At 42.8% G+C, this 24,405-nt stretch overlaps 1 protein-coding gene across 1 annotated transcript in view; it reads left to right on the top strand.

Annotated features, from left to right (window-relative positions):
- Positions 1 to 24,405, top strand: part of DOCK2 (dedicator of cytokinesis 2) — a 963,684-nt gene that overhangs the window by 749,988 nt on the left and 189,291 nt on the right. Inside the window, exons 32-33 of the mRNA XM_075859372.1 lie at positions 2,559 to 2,617; positions 18,489 to 18,637. Of these exons, the coding sequence (XP_075715487.1) occupies positions 2,559 to 2,617; positions 18,489 to 18,637 (208 nt within the window). The remainder of the gene's footprint in view (positions 1 to 2,558; positions 2,618 to 18,488; positions 18,638 to 24,405) is intronic.

A 24,405-nucleotide genomic window follows, 5' to 3' on the forward strand; every position in this document is an offset into this window, starting at 1 on the left:
CCATTGCTTTCAAGGTTTCCGTTCATCACCATTCCAGCAGGTTTCCGTTTTTACGACGGAATCAATAGCGCAGTCGACTGAAACGTAAGCTGTGATTTCAGTTTGAATTTCCGTTGCGGGGTTCACCCGACGGGAACCTCCGACGGACCCCGGAACGGAAAGCGAACGGTGATGTGAACAGGCCCTTACTTTAATAATTTTTTAATTCAACTTCAGTTGTGCCCATACTCTTCTTTTTTCTATCCCACTTGTGTGATCACTTATAAAAGGTGTTAATTATGCTATTTATTATCACTGAGGCCCCATGCACACGACCGTGCCCGTAATCACAATCTGTGATTACGGGCACGGCCGGCCACGGACGTCTGCGGACAGTCATCCGCATTTGCAGACCGTGCTCCCATTATAAAGTATAGGACCATGGCCCATAGAATAAAAAAATAGGACATGTCCTATTTTTTACGGAAGGTTTCTACGGCCATAGAAATGAATGGGTCCATAATTACGGACGAAATCTACGGTCGTGTGCATGGGGCCTTACTCTTGATTTTGTAATGTGTCCGTAAAACTTTTGGTCTGTCCGTGATTCTTAGCTCAGTTGTCCAGAAATTTCTGAAGTGGAGTTGGCAACGATGCCGGGGAGTCTTCGTAGAGCGGAGGAGCTCCCTCCGCTCTGAACTAATTCTGAAGCAGGGAGCTGATAGTTTCCTGCTTCAGAATTAGTGGCTACTCCTTGAGCGGAATCCCTGTTGCCGATGATCTGGGCATTGACGTCAGTGGCTCCTCCTGGAGCGGAATCCCCGGCCAGAGTCGGCAACGGGGATTCACTCAAGGAGTATCCACTGACATCACTGTCCATATATGGACAGTAACATCAGGGCTTCCCTCTAGCAGCGGAATCCCCGGCCTATGCTCTGGCTGGGGATTCCGCTTCTAGAGGGAGTCTCAATGGCGCTGTCTACAGGGTGGGGGTAGCACTATCTACAGGGGGTGGCACTATCAACATGGAAACTGTAGCACTATATAGGGGCACTATCTATTATACTGTGGCACTATCGAGAGGGCACTGGCACTTTATATATGGGCACTGGCACTAGGGACAGCTTTGGGGGTATTACACTGTATAAGGGCAGCTAGGGGGGCATTATACTGTATGAAGCAGCTATGGGGTCATTATACTGTATGGGGAGGCTATTGAGGCATTATGCTGTAGGGGGGCTTTAAGCAGTATGGGGCAGCTATGGGGCTTTATACTGTATAGGGCAGTTATGGGGCATTATAATGTATGGGGCAGCTATGGGGGCATTATACTGTATGGTGGCATCTGTATGGGCATTTTACTGTATGGGGCAGCTATAGGGGCATTAAGCTGCATGGGGCAGCTATGGGGCATTATGTTGTATGGGGGAATTTGTTTGGGCATTATAAGGCATGTGGGCCTCTGTGTGGGCATTATACAGCATGTGAGAATCTATGTGGGCATTATACTGTATGGGGGCATTTGTGTTGGCCTTATACTGTATGGGGGCAGCAAGAGGGCAATATACTGTGGCAGTACCTACATGGGCACTGTGTCACTGTCTACAAGGGCACTGGAACTAGGGGCAGCTAAGGGGGCATTATACTGTATGGGGGCAGCTATAGTGGCAGCTATGGGGGCATTATGCTGTATGGGGGATGCTATGGGGGCGTTATGCTGTATGGGGAAATTTGTTTGGGCATTATACTGCATGGGAACATCTGTATCTGCATTTTACTGCATGGGAGAATATGTGTGGGCTTTATACTGTATGGGGCCATCTGAGTTGGCTTTATACTGTATGGGTGCATCTATGGGGCATTATACTGTATGGTGGCAGCTAGAGGGCATTATACTGTGTAGGGGCAGCTATTTGGGAGAGTGATACTGTGTGAGCTGAATAAGGTGTGTATGGGCGGGGATTGGGTGGGATTAGAGGCGTGGGTTAAAAGAAAAAAAATTGTCCTTCTTTGTGATACTTGAAAGTTGGGAGGTATGCCACTGTAAAACATTCAGATTTTGCAGCAAATTTGAGGCCATTTCATTATCAAATTGTATCAGATTAATAAATTTATTGGAGATATGCTCTTTCCAAGACAATTAGGGTATGTTCACACGATAGCTGCCTTTTACGACTAAAATGACAGACTGTTTTCAGGAGAAAACAGCTCCGTCGTTTCAGATGTAATTGCTCCTCCTAGCATTATGTGAGGCGTCTTTGACGGCCGTAAATTTAAGCTGTTCTTCATTGAATTCAATGAAAAACGGCTCAAATTACGTCCAAAGAAGTGTCCTGCACTTCTTTGACGAGGCAGTAATTTTACGCGTCGTCGTTTGACAGCTGTCAAACGATGACGCGTAAATTACAGGTCGTCGGCACAGTACGTCGGCAAACCCTTTCAAATGAATGGGCAGATGTTTGCCGACGTATTAGAGCCGTATTTTCAGGCGTAAATCGAGACATAATACGCCTCGTTTACGCCTGAAAATAGGTTGTGTGAACCCAGCCTTAATAATAATATGTCTTCTTTCTCAACAGGTATGAAGACATGAGATGCCTGATAGGCTTTGCAATACACGATATGTGGTACAAGCTCGGTATGTGTGACACTGACAAACAATGCATTGGTTTAATTTCTGTAGAAAAAATGTAATCTATAAGCAGGATGCAGTTCTAGAACAGAGACACTGACAAACCTAGGGGTACTCTCTTTGTTCATTGCACCTTTCCAAATTTAAGCGGTCATGCCAGTCATAAATTTATATAGCTAAAGGGCTCTGGTGAACTAGTATTGTTGCAAATAACATGGTATAGAAGAATATGTAAATTATTTATTGATAAAACTATTTCAAAGTAGCAATGTTATAAAAACAACAACAAGATAGCAGATTAGTGAGGCATTAGTTCATGCAGCAGGAAAGACCTGCGATTCAATGGCACAAAAGCAAGGTTTACTATAGCTTGGGTAATAGGCTATACTAAACGTTGATGCTACATCATCCCTATGTACTGTAGTACGTTGGTTCCATTTAGTATAACTATTATTGGTGTTTGTAATTTTTTGTCCAAGAGCTTGAATACTCAGTTACTGAATGCAGCAGCACAATGTCTTCATTTACATTTATTGTTTAAAAAATCTGATAAATGAAACAAGTTAAAGGGGTTTTCCAGTCCCTAAAAATTGATGGCCTATCCTCAGGATAGTCGGTTGGGGTCCAAATCTCAGGACACCTATCAGCTGTTTTGAAGGGGGTGCAGCGCTCGTATGAGCGCTGCTTCCCTTTCTTTTCTACTTTCTCACTGAATCGTTGACACACATGAAGTGGCAATTCAGAGGTATTGAAGTGAATAGGAAAAGAAGGCTGCAATATCTGTGAATCGCCGCTACATGTGTCAACGATTCACAGTGAGCAAGTAGAAATGAAGGGGAAGCAGCGCTCATACGACTGCCGCACACCCTTCAAAACTGCAGATCGGTGGGGAATCAGACCCGGACTGATCAGCTATTGATAGCCTATCCTGAGGATAAGCCATGAATATTATGCTTCAAGTACAATTTCTGTTGATAACATGAATATTTGTCGACTGGAAAACCCCTTAAGGGCTTGTCCACACGTAACGGAATTGCTGCAGAAATTTTCTGCAGCAATTCCGCAGAAACTAGCAGGATTTCCTCTGCGGAAAAACCGCACCAGTTCCTGCATTTTTTTACTGCAGAAAATGCTGCAGATTTTTCTGTGTTTTTCACAATGTTGGGAGATAGTGACATCTCAGAAAAACGCAGCAATTCAGTCCACTTTCCGCAGCAGGAATAGACATGCTGCGGTACGAAAAATACGCACCATTTTACGCAGAAAGTTTACGCAGCATGTGGATGAGATTTGTTAAATCTCACCCACTTTGCTGCTACTGTATTCTGCTGCGTATTTTCCGGCCGCAATTCCGGACAGAAAATACTCAGCAATTCTGCTACGTGTGGACAAGCCCTAAAGATGCATGATGACATGATTTATCAGCTGCTTCTTTTCTTTGTTTGCTCCAAGCACCATCAATGTAATTTGCGACAGTCATGTAACTAGGGAACCACTTCCTAAAAACAGTCTTTTTAATGTGGTAGGTCCATATAAACCAATCTGTCCCAGTTTACTCTGGTTTCCAGTTCACTGCAGAATTGCCTGTGAATTAAGAGTATATTAGGTAGAATTTAAAATCTTAGTAAACCTTTGCACACTTTTTTTTTCTTTAATAAAACAACTTATTATGGTATTTTAAACTTTTAATTGGTTTATATTAAAAAAAAATTTACTTTTTTAGATTTAGCATTTATGTATCCTGGATGCATAAAATCTGTATGTTGCTCTCAAATCTGAAACCGTCAGGCCAGTGGGACAGACGGGTTGGATGACAGCGAGTCCTGCATGTCTCTGACACGAAGGATCCTTCTGTTATCAATCACATCTAAGTTCATGATCAATAACAGGTGGACCCTGCTTCTCAGAGACATGCTGGACCCGCTGTCACCAAAGCTGTCAGTCCCGCTGACATGACGGTTTCCGGTTTGAGTGCAAGATACAGCTTCTATGTATCCAGGATACATAGAAGCTGTATCTCAAAAAGTTGTTTTTTTTAAATAGAAAAACAATTGAAAAGTTGTTTTAAATAACAGGATACATTGGTTTATAAAAAAAAATTGTGTGCGAAGGTTTACGAAGCCTTTAAACCTTTTGTTTTACTATCTTACTGCAGTGCTAACCATATTTTTCTAACCTCTCAAAAAAAGTGAAGAATAATTGTACTAAAAATACACGGACACAACAACTGTTCTGCCAATTATTTTGACCATACTTAGCCATAGTGCAGAGAATACGTTTTTTGGGATAATGCATGATAGGCACTATAGATATTTATAGAATAGTATTTTCCTGTTTAAATCTTTCACTTTTTCTGAACTTCCTTTGAAACCTCCTGGTTAACTTTACTTTAAATACTGAATTTTTTTTTAGCACTAAAGTTCCGTTTTCAAATGTCTATAATGTAACAGTTCTGTTAAGCCATATGACAACACTGTCAGATTGTCTGCAATGTACAATATAACCAGAAACATATAATAATGTGCCTGCAGAAAGCTGACAAAGTTAATATACATCAGCCTTTAGGCATCCTCTCCATCACTTATATGCTGGGAGCCAGAGGCCCCGATTGCTTGCTGATGGAGGATTACCAGAGCAATGAATTCCAAAAAACTATAACACAGTCTGATGAGCACTTTCACTGTATTAGATAAACTTCTGATAACTTTTTTTTCCAAATATATTTTAATTACAGCCTGTTTAAGTCATTTTGATGCCATTGCTTCTATTTCTATGAAGAATATATTTCCACTTCATAAACTGAGTCATTTTAGATGAAACATTACTTGCAGAGTGACTAGTCTTTTAGGATTTAAGAATTAAGATACTAGTCCTTACATTAGTACAAGAGTTTTTAACACTTTTCTATGCAATAGACTTTTTTTCTGGTTAATATACAATATACTTTGTTTGGTTTATAAAAGAGACTGGTTGATGTGAATTATGTTATTCTGCTGGATGTATAGTTTGCTGTATTGATCTAATGAATGACAATTCATGGACCTTTCTGTTGATCTCAAGTATTTGGTTCAGATAAACCTTTGTGTGTTGAAACTGTATCTAGCGCTGAAACCTGTATCTGTCACGTCAGGACTGACGGGTTCAATGTCAGCAGGATTTAACTATTACCGATCACATCTAAGTTCATAAGATACAGTGGTAATCACACAGTATAACACGAACATACATACACAAACATAACTTACCTGCTCCTGCCGCCGCCGCTGTCCCTGACGCTCTCGCCGCTCCCTCCGCTCCTAGTCCTTGCTTCTGAACATATGGACGGAAGCCGCAACCGGAAGTAGTCATCTTACTGGCCGCGGCTTCCGGTCCACATGAAAATGGCGGCGGATGACCTTCTGCCGAAGACCTTCCTTTTGGACTGTGTGGGAGCGGCGCATTTGCCGTTCCCACACAGACGGCGTACACTATAGTGATGGAACGGCTCCCGTTCGCATTCTCTATGGGGATGTATGTGCCATATTCCATCTCTGTATGGGTCGTTAATCGACACATAAAGAGATGAAAAAAAAAATGGCAGCCCCCATAGAGAAGTAAAAGAAAGAAAAAAGTAAAACACAAATAAATAAAATGTATTTTAATAACATACTAAAAGCAATAAAATATAAAAAAAAAATTTTTCGTGACACCTTCCCTTGCCGTTAATAGTGCCCCCCATACAGTATAATGCCCCTTTAGTGCCCCCATGCAGTAGAATAATACGATTTAATCCTATCATATATTATAACCCCTTCAAGGACACAGTATTTTGTCCTCTAATTGTGCCCACACAGTATTGTGCCCCCTAAGTGCCACACACATTATATTGCCCCCTGTAGTGCCCCTACACAGTATAATGTCTGCTTAGTGACCTACACACAGTATAATGCTCCCCTCCCCTAGCTTCCACACACAGCCCCCCCTTGTAGATAGTGCCCACCTGTAGATTGTGCCATACAGCCTCCCTTTAGACAGTGGCATAATCCCCCACCTCCTCCTTGTAGACCGTGCCATAATCCCCCACCTCCTCCTTGTAGACCGTGCCATAATCCACCACCTCATCCTCATAGACAGTGCCATACAGCCCCCTCCACCCCCTTGTAGACAGTGGCCGCCAAACAAAATAAAATTGTACTCACTCAGGCCCCTTTCCCACGACAAACTGAGCTGCTCCACGACGGGATCCTTGTGTAGGCCTGCATGATCCTCTAGCCTAGTACAGAATTTCCCAACCTTTTCGGACTCGAGGCACCCCAGGAAAAAAAAAAATCCTCAGGGCATCCCTACCAAAAATAGTTTCGAGAAAGACTTCCGTTGGAGCGAATACAAAATACGCAGGCAAAAATGCACTCACACTCCAAATGAGCAACGCTGTGAACAGTTTTGCTTTTTAGAGGAGCTATAAAACTGACCTTCCTTTGAGCTAGTTGAGAATCTGGAGCATTACATTTGTGGGTTCGATTAAACTCTCAAAATGGCTAGAAAAAGAGAGCTTTCATGTGAAACTCGACAGTCTATTCTTGTTCTTAGAAATGAAGGCTATTCCATGCGAGAAATTGCCAAGAAACTGAAGATTTCCTACAACGGTGTGTACTACTCTCTTCAGAGGACAGCACAAACAGGCTCTAACCAGAGTAGAAAGAGAAGTGGGAGGCCCCGCTGCACAACTGAGCAACAAGACAAGTACATTAGAGTCTCTAGTTTGAGAAATAGACGCCTCACAGGTCCTCAACTGGCAGCTTCATTAAATAGTACCCGCAAAACGCCAGTGTCAACGTCTACAGTGAAGAGGCGTCTCCAGGAGGCTGGCCTTCAGGGCAGAGTGGCAAAGAAAAAGCCATATCTGAGACTGGCTAATAAAAGGAAAAAATTAACATGGGCAAAAGCACACAGACATTGGACAGAGGAAGATTGGAAAAAAGTGTTATGGACAGACGAATCGAAGTTTGAGGTGTTTGGATCACACAGAAGAACATTTGTGAGACGCAGAACAACTGAAAAGATGCTGGAAGAATGCCTGACGCCATCGGTCAAGCATGGTGGAGCTAATGTGATGGTCTGGGGTTGCTTTGGTGCTGGTAAAGTGGGAAATTTGTACAAGGTAAAAGGAATTTTGAATAAGGAAGGCTATCACTCCATTTTGCAACGCCATGCCATACCCTGTGGACAGCGCTTGATTGGAGCCAATTTCATCCTACAACAGGACAATGACCCAAAGCACACCTCCAAATTATGCAAGAACTATTTAGGGAAGAAGCAGGCAGCTGGTATTCTATGTGTAATGGAGGGGCCAGCGCAGTCACCAGATCTCAAGCCCATAGAGCTGTTGTGGGAGCAGCTTGATCGTATGGTACGCAAGAAGTGCCCATCAAGCCAATCCAACTTGTGGGAGGGACTTCTGGAAGCATGGGGTGAAATTTCTCCCGATTACCTCAGCAAATTAACAGCTAGAATGCCAAAGGTCTGAAATGCTGTAATTACTGAAAATGGAGCATTCTTTGACGAAAGCAAAGTTTGAAGGAGAAAATTATTACTTGAAATAAAAATTATTATTTCTAACCTTGTCAATGTCTTGACTATATTTTCTAGTCCTTTTGCAACTCATTTGATAAATATAAGTTTTCATGGAAAACACAAAATTGTCTGGGAGACCCCAAACTCTTGAACGGTAGTGTAAAATCAAAATACATACTGGCACTACAGTTACAGATATAAAAAGCATCACTAAAGAATTTCTAACTTACTATTCCTCATATAATTTAACAAGACTTCTTTACAAGGAATTTCCACACTTTCAACATATTCTTCAAGTTTGCAATGACCTTTTACATGGTGCCAAAGATACTACTTGTTGTGGAAGTTACCGGCCAATCTCACTCCTGAACGTGGATGTTAAATGGTGGGCAAAAATTATGGCCTCTAGAATACAGCCTCTACTTTCTAAATTGAGCTCTCCAGAACAGGTGGGGTTTGTCCCTATGAGGCAGACATAACACTACCATATTCATTAATTTAATTTAATATTCTTCCTCAACAAAGACCCCTTTAATTTTACTAGGGACAGACGCGGAAAAGGCATTTGATAGAGTCAAGTGGTAAGTTATGCGGGCCACTCTACACAAATTTGGTTTTTCAGAGCTCTTCATTATTGCCATTTTTTTCCCTTTATCTGTCCTTCAGTCAGAATTAGATTGAATGGCACACTATCCTCCTCCTTCCATATATCAAATGGCACATGGCAGGGCAGCCCCCTGTCACCTACCCTGTTTATCTTAACAACGGAGATACTTATCCAGAAAATAGTCCAAACGGCTATTCAAGGTATACGATGAGGTAACACCCATCATAATACAGTGGCCTTAGTGGACGACCTACTATTATTAATCACCAACAAGCTTTCCCACACATATTGCAGATCTTTGAGTCATTTGGTTGGATATCTAAGGCCCCATTTACATTGCGTTTGTGCTATTCGCCGGGCGTATACGTTTTTAATAAAAATGTGGACCATTGAAAATTTATACAAACATGTACCATTTTCTGTTTACGTCTGTGTTTTTTATAGCGAGTACTTTTAGCATATACCCATATGTCGTTATATGTTTCTGTCTGTTTTTTACCTAAAAAAAGTATACTTTTTTTTTAAAGTGAACACTGCTAGAAAAAAAAAAGAAAAAAAATTATAGCATTACGTTTGCATACGTCATCCATTGAGATCAATGCTAAAAAAGTTACGTCATGTATACGTTTTTTTGAAGTACAAAATAGCGTAGCAGACTACGTGTAGCGTCCATGGCCGCGGGCCGTCGGGTTTACACACCTCCCGACGCCCGCAGCATTGGATCTGTGGCCTCCGTCTCCCTCCTAGGAGATGCCAGCGCTCACTTCCGCTCCGTTCAGCTGGGTCCCGTATTGTGCGCGCGCACGCTCGCGCCCGGCCTTAAAGGGCCAGTGCGTGCAATTAGGAAATCGTCATCACCATCAACTGCCACGATTTCCTGGTCTATAAGAAGGCCCCTGGCCTTCTAATCCTTGCCTGAGCGTTGTTAGTCTTTCCCAGTCTGTCTCGCAAATGGTCCCTTAGTGTCTCCCGTTCCAGCTGTTACCCGTGCCCTGTTACCGTTCCTGTATTCCGTATTGTTCCTGTGCCTACCAGCGTTCAAGTGTCTTCTGCCACGTCAAGTGCCATCTGCCACGTCAAGTGCCATATTCCACGTCAAGTATCTACTGCTTCATCGGATACTGCCCGCCACGTCTGGCGCCACTTGCCGCACCTGCCTCCATCCGTGCTGATTCCACAGCCACCGCCTGGACTATTTCAGGTACCCAAGCATTACTTTCTGCCATTTACTTCCGCTTAGACTGTGACCTGGTCAGCTGCCTCCCCGCTACGGCGGAGCGGCCTAGTGGGTCCACAAACCCGGTGTCCATGACAGTACGCTTTTCAGTACTTTCAAAAAACAGTATCCCAACGTAAACCATGACAAACATAGACCAAACGAATGCTATTTTGGTCTATGTTTGACCCATTATAGTCTATGTATACGCCGAGCTATACGTTTCAATACTTTTTTAGTGTTTAAAAATGTATATGCCCCCCGAATAGCACGCTATGTGAATGGGGTCTAACTTCAAAGTAAATTATACGAAATCTGAGGTTCTTAATGTTACTGCTGCCAATCAAGACATCAAAGATCTTAAAAACTTGCTCCCTTTCAGTGGTCAGGAGATCAGATCAAATATTTAGTCTCATAAAATTCAAACTCATTTAAATTATCTCACCATTCCCTTCATCTCTTGGACCGGAAGGAAAAACTAAAATCCTGCATACTTCCCAGCTGCTTTATGTTTTACAAAGAGTTCCAATATTTCTCCCTCAAACCTTTTTTAACGCAATTTGTCGGATATTCTCACAATTCCTATGGCGAGGCAAATTTCCAAGGCTCCCCCATAGACTACTGATCCTTAAGTCCTCCTCAGGCGGCATTGGCCTACCTGACCCTCTCCTGTATTATAGAGCGGTTCAGCTATGTATATGGATTACTTTAAATAGACCTATGGATTCCTCACCTAACCTTGATGCTGCAAGAGCTCTTCATAACAAGACAGGCTTAGCCCAACTTTGGTGTTCTAATATTTACAACAAAAGATCTTTTAAAATCAGCCCCACTACACGAGGGACTGTGCCAGTCTTTCATAATTACCTATCTACTTTCACCCCAATTAGAAGACTTTCACCGTTCGCACCTCTATGATTGCTCCCCAGCTTTCTAAATACCCCCAGGCCTGCCTTAACTCTTTGGGTTAAGTTACCTAAACAGACTGTTCTGGAGTCGTTCAAAAATAAAGAGATACCGGATCTACATACCCTTCTTATAAACCAAGACACAGCTCACCTCTCCTTCCTGCAAAGCATGTATTTCTAATATACTTGTAAAGAGTTCATATGAACATTTCATGACCTACCTGAGCCTTCATGGATTGAAACTTATTTACTACGCCCTACCCTAACAAAGGGCCTACTTTCCAAAATATATTCTGGACTACTCCTCAGTAAGTTACCGAGTAAACCCAGCTTTGTTCTTGCCTGGGAAAGAGAGATTGATACTTCTTTTACTAAAAGTGAAGTGTCTCATATACTATGCCGTTCACATGGCTTTTTTAGATGTGTAAGAGTGCAAAAGAGCTCATAAAATACTATCCAGGTGGTATAAAATCCCAGAGTATGTTGGCAGTGTAATCTACATAAGGGTACTCACATATAGTGGTTCTGTCCACTTATCCAACCCTCTTGGAAAAATATAGAATCTATATGTAGAAACCTCACAAATCGACTTACTTACCTATCTAATCACAGCAGCCAATTTTTTTATCCCACTTAACTGCAGGTCTGTGGTGCCCCCAACTACCCAAGCATAGGTTGCCAAAGTTGTCATGTTGTGCAGGATGGAGGAACTTTTGAGTTGGGAACTTCGTAAACATGACAAATATTTAGAATTATGGCATCCCTGTGTCATGCCCATGGCTGAAGGCAGTCAGGCTCACTCACCTCCTGATGCCCGCAGCCATGGAACTGTGAGCGCTGGTCCCCATCTCCTCCTCAGGAGACGCCAGCGCTCACTTCCGCTTCTCTCGGCCTGGTCCCGTGGTCTCCTAAGTGTTTTCCAGTTCCCAGTTTTTCCCATTCCTGCTACCTGTAACCTCTATCCCGTGCTATCCTGGTCAAGTACCGTGTTGATATGAAGTCGTGCTGTGCTGTACCACGCCTGTCCTGCTACACCACGCCTGGTGCCTGCCTGCTGCTTTGTCCCAGCCGAACCTGTCTTGCTACTGTCTGAGCTACCACAGTTACACTATACAAACTATAGCCTGTGACCTGCGTCCTGTTGGCCAGCTGCCATTCCGTCAAGGCGATATGGTCCAGTGTGTCAACGTACCCAATGTGACAGTAGGCTCAGATCATGAACCCCGCTGGTCAATCCAAGACCAAGATGACGTCACAAGTGATGCGGGCGGATATGCTAGACCTCCGGTCTCAGCAGGACCAACTCCTCCAGATCTTGAACATTATTGCACGTCGGCTGGAGGTGCAAGTGGCTGATCCTCCTACTACATCTCCTGGCAGTATTGATCCTCCGACTACACCTCCTGGCATCACTATGATGGAGATGCAAGGACCTGCCATGGCTTTTCGAACCAGTCCCAGATCCACTTTAGTCTGTATGCAAGGGCATTTTCGTCTGATGGCACAAGGGTTGCTTTCATCATCCCTCTCCTCACTGGCAGGGCCCTTGCATGGGCCCTTGCAGAGTCCATTCTTCATTGTCTATGGCCAACACCCTCGAATACCTCTTCCTGTTTCCACTATGTCCCAGGTGCCTGCAACTGACTCTGCATTCATGGACTTTCTACAGATCTGGCAGCAGACTCAAACTTCTATTCTGCTGGCGGTCGACCGCATGAAGAGAAAGGCTGACACAAGAAGACGAGAGCCTCCCCAGTTCCTTCCAGGCACTAAGGTCTGGCTGTCCTCTAGGAATATCCGGCTGAGTGTGCCATCGTACAAGTTTGCTCCCAGGTTCCTTGGACCCTTCGAGATTTTGCAACAAATCAACCCTGTTTCCTACAAGCTTTGGCTGCCTCCTACCTTCAAGATCCCCAACTCCTTCCATGTCTCCCTGCTGAAGCTGGTGATCTTGAACAGCTACTCCAAGACTTTCACTCCTACAGTGGCTCCCAGCGGTTAATCAGAGACTTTTGAGGTTAAGAAGATCCTGCACACCAAGAGAGTGGGTGGAAGAACCTTTTATTTCGTGGATTGGAAGTGGTTTGGTCCTGAAGAGAGGTCCTGGGAGCCAGAAGAGAACCTCAATGCCCCTACCCACCGGAAGTAGTTTCTCTCCCGTTCTGGCCCCAAGAGGAGGGGACGTAAGAGGGGGGATACTGTCATGGCCATGGCCGCGGTCCGTCAGGCTCACTCACCTCCTGACACTCGCAGCCATGGAACTGTGAGTGTTGGTCCCCATCTCCTCAGGAGACGCCAGTGCTCACTTCCGCTTCTCCCGGCCGGGTCCCGTAGGTGTAACTGAAATTAAGTATAGAATAAGCCCATGAGCCTTGGACTATAAGAGGGGTCCAGCCCCTTCCTCCCTTGTCTGAGCCTTGTTGTCGTTACCCTAGTCTGTCTAAGCAAATGGTCTCCTAAGTGTTTTCCAGTTACCAGTGTTTCCCGTTCCTGCTACCTGTAACCTGTATCCCGTACTATCCTGGTCAAGTACCGTGTTGAACTGAAGTCCTGCTGCACCACGCCTGTCGGCTGCCTTCTGCCTAGTCCCAGCCGAGCTTGTCTTGCTACTGTCTGACCTACCACAGGTACACTATACGAACTATAGACTGTGACCTGTGCCTCTTGGCCAGCTGCCATACTGTCACTGTGGGTCCACGTACCCAACGTGACACCCTGGTTCGCCTTTCGCCCCCAACTTAACTCGATGCCCATTGCAATCAGTTGATTTACATATTAAGATAGGGTATGTTGTCTCTATAACCGTCCACATATATAACTGAGTTGTTAGGGGATTTTATTTAAATAACTTGCTTATCTTATCTTAAAGGGTAACTAAACGTTCAGAAAACTTCTTACATGTCATAGTGACATGTCAGAAGTTTTGATCAGTGGGGGACCGAGCACTGAGACGCCCATAGATCACTAAAACGAAGCAGCAGAAGCGCTTGTGTGATACTTTAATAAAGAGTGACCTACTCTGGATTTTAAAAAGTTCAGTGTAGAGTTTGCTTTTGTCTTGGGAAATTATAATTATTAAGCCATTAACTGTACTTGGGATTTGCTACATCAGCTTTACTAATTGCACATTCAGTAGTCCAAATTCCATAGAAATCTATGAAACACCCACGTAATACAGTAAAACTGCAGAAAAAAAAACAATGAGTAGGGGATAAGCCAATTTCTCATTATCTTTTTTGGCAACTGATTGTGCACAAACATGCAGATTGTCGTTGATTACATTATGTGTACTACAAAAGGTGTAATTTGTAATTCTTTTTTTTCACATATAAAAAGGGAAAGCTGAAGTCTAGCAAAATAGATAGCAAAGTGCTGCAGAACAGGCTGTATTTTAAAGATAGCTTGTTGGATTCCTGAGATAAAATCCAGTAGCAAGAGTGAAATCATTTACTCTTTCAGCAGTGCAATTACGTAAACACATTTTTTTAGAAGGTTTCACCATCACCATAGAGCAGTGAGACTATGTAACCATGATGTTTGATTTGTTGATTTCCTTTAAAAGGCACTTGTATGTCTTCTTTGACAGACATAATATTATAGGGTAATCAGTATGTATTAAACATCATGCACACCCATAAAACTGCATGGGGCCTAAAAGAGGCTCTGTCACCAGTTTAATACTTCCCTATCCCCTACCTAATCTAATAAACTCTTTGATGTAAATAACTACTGTTATGTTTTTTTTAAACAAATGTTTATTGTTGACAAAGTTCTGATCATTTTTAGATTTATGCAAATTTTTTCTAATTGCCCAACTTTTCTTTTCACCAGGTGGGCAGTTCCTTCACCGGAGTGACGGGAGAATGACCAGACATTGCCTCCAGCCGTGCCAGGACAATTATCCTCCTCATCAACAGTCCTGGCACGGCTGGACGCGATGTCTGGTCATTCTCCCGTCACTCCGGTGAAGGAACTGCGGGAGGAAGTCACGTCACAGCATGATCTCGCTAGATCACACTGTGCTGTGAATAAAGCTGGGCATGAATCAAGAGAAGTGTATGACCCTCATTGGTCAGCATCATATAGTTTTCTTTACAATGCCCACTTGGTGAAACCCAAAAAAAACGCCCAGTTGGGCATTTCGAAAAAATTAGCATAAATCTAAAAATTAACAGAACTTTTAAAACGTTTTTAAAAAAACAACAAGAAACAGTAGTTATCTACAACAAAGCGTTTATTAGATTAGGTAGGAGATAGGGAAATATTAAACTGGTGACAGAGCCTCCTTAACTATACATCCGTATGAGTTTGGTTTCATATGGAAGCAAATTTGTGACAGGCTTTATCAGATACTGTATATAGGATTCTGTATATATGGAGGTATTCTAGCATTGCTTTTAGGGTATAATAGCTCCGTACATATAGAACCCAATGGAGCATAATACAGCGGCACACAGTGGCCTTACAGTTCCGTACTAGGACTTTAGATTAATCTATGTTTGTCATATTTAGGATCAGGGGAAAGTTTTGCCTTCCTGGATTAAGGGTATGTTCACATGCTGAGTCCAAAATCTCTGAAAATACGGAGCTGTTTTCAAGACAAAATAGTTCCTGATTTGCAGACGTTTTTTATGACACTCGCGTTTTTCGCTGCATTTTTATGGCCGTTTTTGGAGCAGTTTTCAATAGAGTCTATGGAAAAACAGCTCCAAAAACGTCCCATGAAGTGACCTGCACTTCTTTTTTGAAAAACAGCAGCATAAAAAAACGGCCCATTGGAACAGAACAACGTTTTTTCCCATTGCAATCAATGGGCAGATGTTTGGATGCTTTCTGCTTCCGATTCCTTGGCAGTTTTTGGGGCGTTTACGCCGCGAAAAACGGCCGAAAATAGGCCGTGTGAACATACCCTTACACTGTATGATAATAGGTTAAACTAGGTGAACTTCATTTTTTTTTACCTTCTTTTATAACAGTTTTTCAACAAGAAACAAATGTAGTCGCACAACTGTTGCATGAACTTGGAATCATCCAAAGAAATAAATGGAGTTATACTATTTATGCAACTTAACGCTTCTGCAAAAGAGAGTTGTACGACATGCAACAGTGGCACAACTGTTGCTTTTAATCTGTCCCCGCACCACAACGTAATAGCACGTCGTGGTGCGGGGTGTGATGTTTGGAGCGAGGGGTTATGTTTTGAGCCCGCTCCGTACGCAGTGGGTGTTTCGGGGCTGGATTCACACGAGCATATTCGGTTCGTAAAGGACGGAACATATTTCGGCCGCAAGTCCCGGACCGAACACACTGCAGGGAGCCGGGCTCCTAGCATCATAGTTATATACGACGCTAGGAGTCCCTGCCTCTCCGTGGAACTACTGTCCTGTACTGAAAACATGATTACATTACTATTGCAATTGCTGGTTAAAGTAAAGTTTTTAGTAGTATAATGTTTTTAGTAGTGTAAAAAATATATATATATATATTAAAGTTAAAAAAAAACTCCTTTTCCCATTTTTCCTCTAAAGTAATGTAAAAAAAAAATTGGTAACACCGTGTCTTTAAAAGTCCAACTATTACAATATACCATTATTTAACGCGCACGGTGAACGCCGTAAAAAATAAAAAATTAAAGCGCCAGAATCACTGTGTTTTAGTCACTTCATATCCCATAAAAAAATTAAATAAAAAGTGATCAAAAAGTCTCATGTAGCCCAAAATGGTACCAATAGATACTACCGCTTGCCCCACAAAAAAAATAAGCCTTTATATCGATCAATCGATGGCAAAATAAGAAAGTTATTGCTCTCAGAATGCAGCGACAAAACCCAAATTTTAATTTTAACAACTAGTTTATTCCCTGTAAAAGTAGTAAATAAAAAAAATAACTGTTTCAATTTGGTATCGCCGTAATTGTATTGACCGGTAGAATAAAGTCAACATTCCATTTTTACCGTATGGTGAAAGCTGTAAAAACAAAACCCCTGAAAAGATTGAGGAAATGCTGTTTTTCTCTTATTCCACCCCACAAATATTTTTTTTTCCAGTTTCCCAGTACATTATATGGTACAATAAATGGTGCTGTGAAAAACGACAACTTGTCCTGCAAAAAACAAGCCCTGATATGGCTTTATCGACTGCAAAATTAAAAAGGTATGGCTTTTGAAATGTGGGGGTGGAAAAAAAAAAAAAAAAATGCCAGTGACGGGAAAGGGTTAAAGAGGCTCTGTCACCAGATTTTGCAACCCCTATCTCCTATTGCAGCAGATCGGCGCTGCAATGTAGATAAGAGTAACGTTTTTGTTTTTTTAAAAACTAGCATTTTTGGCCAAGTTATGACCAAGTTAAAGTACAACTGGGCGTGTATTCTGTGTGTAAATCTGGGCGTTTTTACTTGTTTTACTAGCTGGGCGTTGTGAATGGGAGTGTATGATGCTGACGAATCAGCATCATCCACTTCTCTTCACAACGCCCAGCTTCTGGCAGTGCACAGATACACAGCGTGTCCTCGCGAGATCACGCTGTGACGTCACTCACTTCCTGCCCCAGGTCCTGCATAGTGTCGGACGAGTGAGGACACATCGGCACCAGAGGCTACATTTGATTCTGCAGCAGCATCGGCGTTTGCAGGTAAGTCGATGTAGCTACTTACCTGCAAACGTTGACAACTGCCTGTGTACAATCAGTGTACATCAGTTACAAAATCAAAATCAAAATGATAAATCCCTTTATGGGATTAAAAAAAAAAGTTAAATGAATGTAAAAAAAAATGAATGATAAATAAACATAGTAAAGTAAAAAAAATATACAGAAATACACATTTTTTTTATAATAAATAAACTTTTTAAAATATAAGTCCCAAAACATGAAATAATACAGCTGCTCTGTATAGAGACTACAGAGCAGTTGCATCTCAAAAAGTTAAAATAATTTTTAATAAAAACTATTTATAGACTTGCACCAATCACACTGACTGACCTTTTTATTATGATTATAAACAAAAACAAAATAAAAGACATTCAAAGGTTTTGTACAGTGTATCTTGTCTACTTCATAAAAAAACTATTTTTTATTTTTAAGATTTTTATCATTGAGAAAATAATATATTGTCTATCCATTATAATTCTTTGCCGCTTCTGTTTAATTGCTAAGCATTGATTTTTACACACATTCAGCTCTTTAGAATTACTTATGACTAGATGAAGTAATTAGTTGCATTAAATAATATGAAGATATATTCTTTCTTGTTTTAATGCATTAGACAGGCAATTTGGAAAGCTACTGCACTTATTATCAGAATGTTTTTATTGCCATTTCACAGCAGTCAAAGATACTGAACAAAATTCCATTCTCTGCCCAGCTGGACATCTAAATTGTATGCTGAACATAATTATTATTAAAAAAAATTATGTATAATATTAACTTTACATTGTTAATACTATATTAATTACAGTAAGTTATTTAGAAGTGTTCATGCCAGGTATTACTATAGCTAACATTATGTAAAACATTAACATTATAGCAGTGCAGGGAATTAGTATTACTACCAATTGTATTGAATATCTATAAATTGTTTTCTTCACTTTTTGTTAGGTCAGAACAAAATTTGCTTTATTCCTGGAATGGTAGGACCAATTCTAGAAATGACACTCATACCAGAAGATGAACTACGCAAAGCCACTATCCCAATCTTCTTTGATATGATGCTTTGTGAATACCAACATCATGGAGATTTCAGAAAGGTAACATGAGACTAAGAGTATATTAAAGCATGCAACAAAGATTTAATGAAATACAATGGTGAAACAAGATTTTCAGGTACTTGTTTAGCAGCTTATCTTGTAATGGTCTCTCGGTCAGTAATGTAACATTGTGCTCTTGGGCTTGGCAAAACCTCATTATTTGAAACCTTGTTGTTCCTGTACATCTGTTCCCTGCCTATGCTGTAAAGCTATGATTTTCTGTTCTTGGCTACCACTTTATCTCTTGGGGAGAAACCATATATCCTGACAATGCAGGTGGAAGCATATCAAAAGTGATCATTTAATATCAGCAGCATGGAAAGCAGAAAAGTACTATCTGAATGCACAGTAATAAATGTATCCAATGGTTGGAAGGTGAAGCATGCCTATAAAATCTATAACTTCTGCTATTATTACACAATAATGTGATTGATAATTTGCATTACTGCGCGAACTGTGGAAGAATGTATCTACATGGGTAAACAATTAGTTCAAAACTAGAAAAAGAGTATTATAAGGTTCCACATAGGGTCCAAGTATTTATTTTTTTATAATTAAATTCCTTGTCTATGGTCCATTTTTGGTCGAAAGGTCTTTAATGATAAGTTAATCATTGGATGCCCTGCTGCTGTTAGAATCTGGCAGCAAGTATTCCGTTACCCTACAGCACCACAACAGGGGGCATTCAAAATTACACAGTGCCAATTGGAAACAAGAGACACCATTGAAAACAAGAGTCACTATTTCTCTACTTTGGTTTCAACTGTGTTTTTATTGAACATTTTTCAAAAATATACATATAACTTAGAGCAGCATGAAGGGCCATGCAATTCACATAGTAAGACAGTAACTTTCAATAGACAGACAAAACATCTGGGAAAAAACACAGGGGTTTAAGGGGGTGAGGGGGGGGGGATAGTCGGAGCTCCACCTACCACCTAATCTTGAGTTCCCTGTATCCAATACTTGTCCCACGGGTCCCACACCACTTTGAACCTGTCCAGTTCATTGTCAATAGAGGCCGTCATATGCTCCATTGTACGTATTTCCCTAATTCTAGTTACTAAGTCGATGTGGGAGGGAGGGGTTGTCTGTCTCCATTTCCACGCTATCAACGTCTTAGCGGCTGTGAGAAAGTGTCGAAAGAGTCGAGCTGGTGATTTCCCCAAAGACCTAGGGGGAACATTTAGGAGGTAATGAAGAGGGTCTAAGGGAATATCCTGCTGCAACACCGCCAATGCCAAGTTCTTAACTTCCAACCAATACTGTTGTACCAGTGAACAGCTCCAGAAAATATGGAACAGATCACCTCTCTGACCTCTACATCGCCAGCAATCCGACGGAATACCCGGATTGAAGCTATGCAAAAAGGCAGGGGTATGGTACCAAAACATAAGGATTTTATATTGGTTTTCCTTATATGCAGTGCAGATGGAGGTTTTAGCTGCTTGCGACCAAATAATCTGCCACAATGAGAGCGGGATGGATTTATTCAGTAAGGCCTCCCACTTCAACATGTATCTATGCCCAGGCGGAGGGGAACCCTCCGGGGATAGCAATAATGCATAAATGGCTGAGATAAGCCCCCTAGTGGTGGTAGCATACCGACATAACCTTTCGAAGCTTGTAGGTGCAGTAACCCGCGTGGATCTAAAAGTTTGCTGCATGTAATGTCTAACCTGAAGATAGTGAAAGAACGCAGCGGAGGGAATATTATGATGTTTTTGAAAGTATGAAAACGGGTGAAGCTCTTGCGTGTGGGGATCAACCATATCAGCCAGGTGAAATACCTCAATTCCCGTCCACAATCGGACTATTCGGGAGGTAGTGCCCCCCGGAATAGTGGGAGTGTAGAGTACCGAAGTCAAGGGCGGGCAACCCGATGCCAAATGGAAGCGGTTTTTACAGGTTTCCCACACCTCCCTTTGAAATCTCATGGGACCCAATAAAGATGCAGTCGGCATTACCAGTGGGTCACCCCATAACAGGGAGTTTGGGTGGACCGGGGCCATCCATAGCTTCTCTATTTCGGTCCATTTATTGTACGCCCTTAAAGACACCCAGCTGGGTATGCGACGGAGGTGTGCCGCCCAGTAGTACTTCACCACATCAGGGACCGATAGCCCACCCGCAGATCGACCCGATAATAAAACTGATTTCGGAATTCGATGTCTGCCGGAATGCCATATGAACCTGAGGATAGAAGACTGCATGGCCCGCAATTCCTTCATAGGTACTGCTACCGGCAAAGTCTCAAAGTAGTACAGTAATTTAGGGAGCAAGGTCATTTTGACCGCTGCTATGCGCCCAAAAAATGACATGGGAAGAGGATCCCACCTGGCCATTAGCTGACGTAGCTCTACAAACAGAGAGGGGAAATTAGCCTTGTAAACCGACGTATAGGAGGGAGTGAGTTGAACTCCTAAATAAGTCAGGGAGGTTTCCTTCCAGTTGTAGGTGTAGTTGTGTTTGAGTAGCTGGAGCTCCTGGTGTGGGACATTAAGAGGGAGCGCTTCCGTTTTAGATGTATTAGTTTTATATCCTGACAGCCTCCCATACCTACGGAGAACTGTAGTAAGGTTAGGGAGGGAGGTATGAGGTTTAGTGATAGTCAAGAGGACGTCATCTGCAAACAGGGAAACCTTAAACTCTTTATCTTGTATCTGGACCCCCGCTATATCCCTGGATTTCCGTATTTGAGCTGCTAAAGGTTCTATGCATAGCACAAATAAAAGTGGGGATAGGGGACACCCCTGACGTGTACCATTCCAGATTTGAAACGGAGGGGAGGTGGAGTGTGGGAGTTTAATTGCCGCTGTCGGTTTGGAGTAGAGACCACGCAGTGCTGTCAAATAAGGGCCCGAAATCCCAAATGAATTTAGAGTTTCGAACATAAATGGCCATCCCAAGCGGTCAAACGCCTTCTCTGCATCTAGACTAAGAAGGATCGCCGATTCCTTTTGCTTTTGGAGGGCATCAATGAGGTCAAGGGCCCTTCGTGTGTTGTCTCCTCCTTGCCTAAGAGGCACAAAGCCCACTTGGTCTTTGTGAATCAAAGAAGGGAGCCAAACATTGAGTCTATTAGCTAGAAGACGGGTGAAAATTTTTAGATCCGAATTCAGAAGGGCTATGGGTCTGTAATTGGAGCACTCTGCGTGGTCTTTACCCGGTTTAGGGATCAGCGTGATATGAGAATGCAGGAATGTTTGAGGGATGGGAGAACCCTGTAGGAATTCATTAAATAACGAAGCCATCCGTGGAACCAAGATCTCTGCAAAGGTCTTATAATACCCATATGTAAAGCCATCTGGTCCAGGGGCCTTACCACTAGGGAGGTCCTTCAATATATCAAACAATTCCTCCGCAGAGATCGGGGCATTCAGGGATGAAAGCTCCTCATCTTTCAGTTTAGGGAGAGCACAGGAAGAGAGATATGCTTGCAGCGTTTCCCTCCGACGAGCCGGATCAGGTGGTAAGGTATTTGGCAGGTGGTATAAGGATTTATAATAGTCATGAAAAAGTGTGGCTATCGTGTCTGGGTGATGCTGGAGTATGCCCGCCTTATCCCGAACCGCCTGTGGAGTACGAACAGTCGCCTGATCCCGCAATAGTCTGGCCAGAAGCGAGTGCGCCTTATTACCTTTGTCGTAATATTTCCTTTTTGTGTATAGTAATGACTTTTCTACCCCCTTCATAGCTAAGTCCTTGAGTTGTGCTCTAGCCTCTACCAATTTCCGTAGTGTCTGGACCGCCGGTTTAATCCCCATTTCTCTCTCCAACTTAGTAATTGTCCGATGGAGAGCCACCCGCTTGGCCCGAGAGTCTCTTTTCAATCTAGATCCCATTACTATGCATTGCCCTCTCATCACCGCCTTATGCGCCTCCCAAAGAGTGGATACTGAAGGAACCGATCCCTCATTAAGTGCATAAAATTCCCGCATATGTCCGGCCAGGCTGTCCCTAAGAGAAGGGGACTTAATCAAAGTTTCGTTTAAGCGCCAATGACATACTCTCGTATTTGGTTTCCCTATCTGTAGGGACACAGAAACTGGTGCGTGATCTGACCAAGAGATGGGGTCTATATTCGCCCCCTGGAGCGCACGGAGGGCAGGGACGTTACCAAAAAAGTAATCTAAGCGTGTATGAGTGCTGTGCGTATGGGAGAAGAAGGTATAGGACCTATCACCTGGGTGATCCACTCGCCACAAATCATAGAGCTGGTGCTCTCTAATTAGTTGCCTAAAACGTGTAGAAAGTCCTGTAAGGGTGGGCGTCGGAGTAGCGTGTGTAAGAGAGACCCTATCCATGGACGTGGAGAACGGGACATTAAAATCTCCTCCCACCAGCCATGCCCCCCTAGGAAGCTTCTGGAGTTTAGAAAGGAGTCTACGTAGGAATGGAATCTGTGCGGTATTAGGAGAGTAAACGTTACATAAAACAATGGGCTGTCCAAGCAAAGTCCCCTCTATTATAACATATCTGCCTTTCGGATCTAGATGTGAGGTGTGAACTTGTATGGGGCAGGAAGCTGCTATCAAAATGGCCACCCCCTCCCTTTTGCGACCTGACGAGGCAGAGTACACAGCAGGATACGCCCCTCGGGCAAATTGGAAAGTTCCGGATGAATCTAAGTGTGTTTCCTGCAGAAAAGCAACTTCCGCTCCAAGCGATTTCAACTCCCTGAGAAGCAAGCGTCTCTTCACATTGGAGTTGAGACCCTTGACATTAAGTGTGACAAATTTAACCATGGTCAAAGATGTATGAAAGAGCAAAGAATGATGTGGAAAGTGCGGATGTATACAGCTCACAGTTATGTCGGGGCCAGTCCCATGTCGGTTTCAAAGCAAGCAGTGTTCTACGGCGTCCTTCTACCTTGGAGGTTCTTGGAGGATTCACTGTCGTCTCAAGTGTTATTTCGGATGAAAGTAGGAGGGGAGGGAAAGACACTGGGGTAAAGACGTACCAGGGAGACAATACACATATCTGCAGTGAGAACAAAGAGAAATGCATGAGATCAATGAATTTCAAACACACTCAGAAAATACTACCAGGGAGAATACTATACCCTGGGGCGGGTGATATTAAAGCAAAAGAAAACTGGTAATACAATATTACCCTTTGCAACTCTCTCTAAAAACAGAGGGAGAACTGCAAAACAAATTACCCCTATCAAAAAAGGAGGTCGGGTCTCAACAGTCGAGGAACCTAGTACAAAAGTACGTATAAATACGTACAGGCCGAGAAAAAACAAAAAGGGGGTGAAAGAGCCAAGTGTATCCCGGGCAATCGCGCCCTGCCACAATTTACGTTAACGAATTAAAGAGAAGCAACATAAAATCAGAAATATAATCCTAAATGCATTTTTAGCCTAGGATAGTGCAACTGGCGAAGGGAGCAGCTGGTATGGGTGACCAGGCTCCTTCACATATATTACGGAGGTGCCGTGTATCTGCGCAGCGTCCATCAATTCAAATCAGGTCTTGGTGAACTTCGGTTAGACTGTCGTCTTGGAGAGGTCCTCCGCTTATTTCGGACCGACTGCCAGACTGGAGGTGGAGACGAAGGCGGCAAAGGAGTCTCCCAATTCTGCATCTTGGGCGTTGGTATACCAAGGGAGTCACAGAAATGAGGCAAATCCCCTGGGTACCTCAGGGTTGCAGAAACACCATCTCTTCGGGCTGTAAGGGAGAACGGAAACCCCCATCGATAAATAATATTGTGGTCCCGTAGGGCTGCGAGAAGCGGACGAAGCAGACGTCTTTTCTGTA

Source organism: Rhinoderma darwinii, chromosome 3, assembly GCF_050947455.1.
Source record: "Rhinoderma darwinii isolate aRhiDar2 chromosome 3, aRhiDar2.hap1, whole genome shotgun sequence".
In the NCBI taxonomy this organism is placed as follows: Eukaryota; Metazoa; Chordata; class Amphibia; order Anura; family Rhinodermatidae; genus Rhinoderma; species Rhinoderma darwinii.